Source organism: Macrotis lagotis, chromosome 4 (assembly GCF_037893015.1).
Source record: "Macrotis lagotis isolate mMagLag1 chromosome 4, bilby.v1.9.chrom.fasta, whole genome shotgun sequence".
Taxonomy (NCBI): Eukaryota; Metazoa; Chordata; class Mammalia; order Peramelemorphia; family Peramelidae; genus Macrotis; species Macrotis lagotis.
In genome coordinates this window covers 70,412,086-70,417,886 of record NC_133661.1, presented here as the reverse complement: position 1 = coordinate 70,417,886, position 5,801 = coordinate 70,412,086, and the positions used below count along the sequence as shown (strand labels likewise).

The 5,801-nt window shown below is 36.6% G+C and overlaps 1 protein-coding gene across 1 annotated transcript; it reads right to left on the bottom strand.

Annotated features, from left to right (window-relative positions):
• Positions 1 to 776: 776 nt before the first annotated feature.
• Positions 777 to 1,959, bottom strand: NPY4R2 (neuropeptide Y receptor Y4-2). Its single transcript, XM_074236188.1, has one exon. The coding sequence runs from the start codon at positions 1,902 to 1,904 to the stop codon at positions 777 to 779; it is 1,128 nt and encodes a 375-aa protein (XP_074092289.1). The 5' UTR covers positions 1,905 to 1,959.
• Positions 1,960 to 5,801: the final 3,842 nt, after the last annotated feature.

Below are 5,801 nucleotides of genomic sequence, written 5' to 3'. Positions count from 1 at the left end.
CACTGAAATAACCACCTGGATACTTCTGGCTTTCAAGAAATTGTTCTCTCCAAACAGATGTATTTGTTTGTTGGCTCTCAGGAATATTCATGGAAACCAAAGACTTGAATTCTCCCCTAAATTATTTGTTGTTGAGCCAACAGAATAAGGACTGTCTTTAGTGTGCCAGTCATCTCCATCCCTGGAGCATATTAGTTCATCAAGGAGCAAGGTATTCTGGAGCTCCTGCCGCAGCTTAGAATTCAATCTTATTTTTTGCTATTACTTCTTAGTTTTATTTTTTTAGCTTGAGTTTTCTCCATCTCATGGAGTTGAACCTGGTTTCCTGAAAGTTGAGCCAACAGAGGAGAAACCAAACTCCTCCTACACAGTTGGAAAGAATTTGGGTACAGTTCTAGAGAAGAATTGTGTATATGTCTGCTGTCTGAAAAAGCCCATCTAAGTGGGAAGAGACTTATGACTACAGAGGTGACCAAAAGATAATAGCTATTGTTGATTGTTGATGTGATTGTTGTTGTAATACATACAAATAATGTTCTAAGGTATGTCTTGATGGAGGGAAGGACCATCTACTGGAAAAAAACATGGATGTTTCAAAGTATTAAAGACCTAGGAATGAGTAGCTGAATTAGTTTCATCTCAGATGCTGAAATACAAATAAAGTGACCTTCATCATGTTTCCTAAGTTGCCATTAGTAGGCATTATTACTTCTACCATGACAGAATGAAAATGGGGACAGTGCTGCCTGCTGTTGCAGTAGTGGTTTATATCCAAGCTACTCAATAGGGTTGGGCTCAGAGTTTGACTTCAAAGATTCTTTAGAGATGTCACTCTGCACAATCGAAAGAGGTAACTGTTCATAAACTTCCTTTGAAGATTTATTCTGGCAAATGAGGAATAGTGGCTTCATTTCCTTTTTGAAGTTACTGTTCAAAAATCCATAGATGATGGGATTGATGCAAGTGGATGCCATGGCTATCAAATGACACACTAAGAATATTAGGTTCCCATAGCAGATGGGAATAGCTTCATGATACCAGTCCTCAAGACCATTGAAAACATGCAGTGGTAACCAGCAAATGGCAAATGCCGCAACCATGGACAGAAGCACCGAGTTGATCCTTTTCATCTGCGTTACCCCCAAGGAGTGCTCGTTTTTCTTAAAAAGATCCCTTCTCCTCTTCAGGCGTTGATGGATGCGCAGGTAACACACAATGATGAAGGTCAAAGGTGCAAAGTACTGGAGGAATAGCAGGAGGATGGTGTAAATGGATTTGTGTTGAAGCGTCGGCCAGGATTCTGTGCAAACAGCCTTGTCCACTAAAAAATCCATGGCTTTGGATTGATTCTCTTGGAACACATTTCTCAAGATGGTGTTGGCCATGAAGGGCATAGCTAAGAAGCAGGCAATGAGCCAAGTGCCTACAATCCCTAGGTAAGCCTGAACTATGTTAGGCGTGTAGCCTAAGGGATTGGTGATCATATGATGTCTTTCCAGAGCAATCAAAACAAGAGAGAGAACAGACACTGTCACTGACATGCATTGGATGAAGGCAGACAGTTTACACATTGCATCCCCAAAGATCCAGTAGTCCATGATGGTGTAGATAAGTGTAAAAGGCTGACAAAAAACACTCATAATAAAATCTGAGAAAGCCAAATTTGCAATGAGGATATTAGTTACATTGACTTTCTCTCTCTGTCTAATTACTACTCCCACCAGACACAGATTACCTAAAATACCTATGAAGGTCTCCAAGCTATAAGCAATGACTAGGAAGATATTCATGTCAATGGAATTCTGGCAATAATCTGAAAAATTTGATAGGATGTTCTTTCTCCAGCTCCTATTTTGACCTTGGGATAATACTGGCAGTAGATTGGAAAAATTAGTTGAATTCATGTTGGAGACAAGTGAACAGTAGGCTCTCTTGTGCTATGATGGCCACTTCAGCAGAATTATAAAGGCACCCAGGGAACACCTGCAAAGGGAAAGATCAATGAGCAAAGTTACCAAACTACAATTGAATGAATATTTATTAAATGCCTACTATGTGCAAGGGAGGGAATCATTTCATTTTTATTAAAATATAAATATTAAAATTCAATTTTTATTTACACTGAATTTAGATCAATGTACAACATGGAAACAATGTAAAGACTGACAAATTGCTTTCTATGGGGGTGAGGAGAGGGAAGTAAGATTGAGGGAAAATTGTAAAACTCAAAATAAAATCTTTAATTGAAATTTAATTTTTATTCAAAATGAAAGGATTAAAAAAAAGAATTCATTCCTTTCCTGAAGGAGTAAATATTCAATTGTAAAGCAGCTAGGTGACTCAGTGGATAGCACACTGGCCTTGGAGTCAGGAGGACAGGAGTTTGAATCTAGCCTCAGACACTTGACACTTACTAGCTGTGTGACCTTGGGCAAGTCACCTAATCCTGATTTCCTCATATCCAGGGTCATCTCCAGTTGTCCTGATTCCTATCTGGCCACTGAACCCAGATGACTTGGAAGAGAAAGTGAGGCTGGTGACATAGCACAGCACCCCTCACTCAAATCCAGTTCATGTGCTTCTCATAGCATCAACCCCCCCTGATGTCATGGTCCTCTTTGAGAATGAAGGACAAATATCATATTCAGTTGACAAAAACAGCATACATATCAACTGGAAGAATCAGGTTAAATGACTTGCCCAAGGTCACACAGGTAAACATCGTTTATGCTTTTCAAATATCAAATTGGCAGGTGTGTGGAAGATGGATTAAAGAGGGAAGAGACTGAAACAGAGAAATCAATTAAGAGGTTACTGCCAAAGTTCAGGCAAATGAAAGCCTCAAACTGATCAGTAACCATGTTAATGGAATTAAGGGAACACATGCAAGTTATATCATAGAGGCAATATCAACAATATTAAGTCATTGATTCTGAATACTACTAGTTAGATATCAATGGGCAGGAGCTGAATAAAAACTGAGTGGAGGAGCATGGAACAACACACAAGTAAGATTTGTCCCAAAATACTTACTTCATAGAATCATAACTTCAAATATTATGTTCACTTTATAAAATTTCTTTTATGTTTTTTCTTTCTTGTGGTTTTTCTTTCATTTAGGTCTAATTCTTCTTTCTCAATATGACTAATATTTTAATAAAGATTGTACATATGTAATTTATATCAGATTATTCACTACCATGAAGAGGGGAGAGAAAAGGGAGGGTAGAAAAATGTGGAACTCAAAAGCTTACACAATGATGAATGTTGAAAACTGTATTTGTATATAATTGGAAAAATAACATAATAAAAATAGAGCAACAAAAAAATCATAGCTTTAGAGGTCATTTAGTTCTGTGAAATGGGTACATGGCTAATCAAAAACAATAGGAAGAGATGTTATTTGTTGCTAAAGTTACCTTTAGTCTTTTTTTAAGTTTGATTAGTTGTAAATGTATTGGTTGTAAAAGTTTTATTCATTTTGTCATTTTTCAATTTAAACTTGAGTTAATCACCTATTTAAGCACTACACACACACACACACGCACACACGCGCACACACACACACACACACACACACACACACACACACACACACACACACACACACTTTGGCACAGAGACAAGATATTGTTGGATTTCAACCATCTGGACACTTGAATGATGTCATTCCATGGTACTATCTGGGGTCTCCTTAGATGATGTCCCAAAGGAAAGTTCTGCAGAAATAAGGAAGACTACTTCCACAAGAAAATAAAGCAAAAGGGAAATCACATAAGAAAGAGCAAGAGAACTCCTGGTTCTAAAATAACGAGCTCCCAAATCAAATAGGAGCCCAAAGTGAGACCTGTCCAGAGAACAAAGAGTAGGCAACAACAAATATTCACAAGTTCCAACACAAGCAGGAACCACAGATTGAGGTGAAGCTAATAATAATAATAATAATAATAAACAATAGCTAGTATTTACCTAGCTCATATACAAACCTCTTTGCATGTATGATTCTCATTAGATCCTCACAACAATCTTGTGAGATAAATGCTATTATTATAGCTCATTTTACATATGAAAAAACCAAGACTGAGAGGTCCAATCTTGCTCTGTGTCACATAACTACTAAGTTTCTATAGGACGATTTGAACTTGGGTCTTTCTGACTTTCCAGTCCAGCTGTTGCCTCTTAGGTGGATAGAATTTTCTTAAGCGTCCTGAATAATGTGTTCATACATTATTTGTCATGCTGAATAATGGACTTATACACTATTTGTCATGCTCAAAATAGTGGATTTACTTATTCCCTTTTGAAGCTGAACATATTAATTTAATAAAGAGGCTACCATCTTTATTTCTCCAAATAAGCTTCAGTTGTGGACAACTCCCAATAGGAAGCAGTTGGTTCTGAGCATCAATAAACACCATAGAGACAGGAAAGCACTAAATGTGTATGAGACATGGAAAGCAGTCTAATGAAGTATAACATACATAGAAGATATTAGAATAAGATAAAGTTGAAAGTTAAAAAGACAAATACATATTTCTGGGTCAGTGAATATTCATCATAATGATAGCAATAAATACCTGGCATTTATAGGATTATAGGTTAAGGATAGACAAAACATTTTATAAATGTTATCTCATGTTATTCTCACAATAGCCCTGGGAAACAAGTGTTATTATTTTTTCCCATTTTACAGATGAGAAAGTTGATCACATGGCTAGCATGTGTCTGAGGTAGGATTTGAACTCAGACCTTCCTTGCTCCTTGTCCAGTGCTCTTTCCCACTTCATCATCTGCTACTCATTCTACTAACAGCTGATCATATTTACAGAGCGCTTGAAAGTTTACTTGGCATTTTACATCCATTACTTCATTTGATTTTCACAACAATTCTATGATGTGGATAGTATTTGCATTATCATCCTTATTTTAGAGATGAAGAATCTGAGTCAGAGAAATTAAGTGATTGACCCAAGATCACACAACTAGTTTAAGTGGCAAAGCCAGGACTTCAGTTCAGGTCATCAAAGAATCTGGTTGTCTGTTCCTTACACCAGCAACCTCCCTGATACAGGTCCCTTCCTGAAAGCAAGATGCAAAGAAGTAGTGGTCAAGAATCTACTGGGAATACAAAAAGAGATAAAAGACAGTCACTACCAGAAGAGTCACTGACCTCTAGTATCAAGGACCATTGAGGGCCAGACTTCCGCATGTGCTGACAGAAATGATCAGTAGCTCAAAAATAAAATACTAGAATCAATGATCGATTCCAGGGCCCACAATGCTCAGATCTGTCATTCGTTTTATCTGTCTTGTTATCAAGATTTATATCAAGGATTAAACAATGATGGGTCAAGATGGAATGGCATTAAAATGAAACCAAAAACAAAAGGACAAAAACAAGAACCATGGGGATACATAAAATCTGCTGCAATAGCAAGAATGCTGAAATATAAAGGTGAACAAGAGTGATTAACTGTCAGAAGTATAAAAGATTCTAGAAAAATGATGACAACAAAACATAGAAAAAGATCAAGGAAATGTTGAAAACTGCTGAGAACAAAAAGACATTGAAAGATACCATCTATGGAAATTCTGTTTTGTGAAGCAGTAGGGTGAGGTCAGTATTACAGGTTATTAACCAAGATAATTATATAATCTGTATACACTAGTTTCAGTAAATATTTGTCAGAATTGAAGTCTATGAAAAAAACATTTTTATAATATTTCTCATGGGTAAAAAAGAGATAATAGGTATAAATAAGTTTGAGATAATAAAAAAGCACTATTTAAATGCAAGTTAT

Bases quoted from the DNA above. Each gene is read 5' to 3' on its own strand.
- NPY4R2 (XM_074236188.1), bottom strand. From the start codon at position 1,904: ATGAATTCAACTAATTTTTCCAATCTACTGCCAGTATTATCCCAAGGT.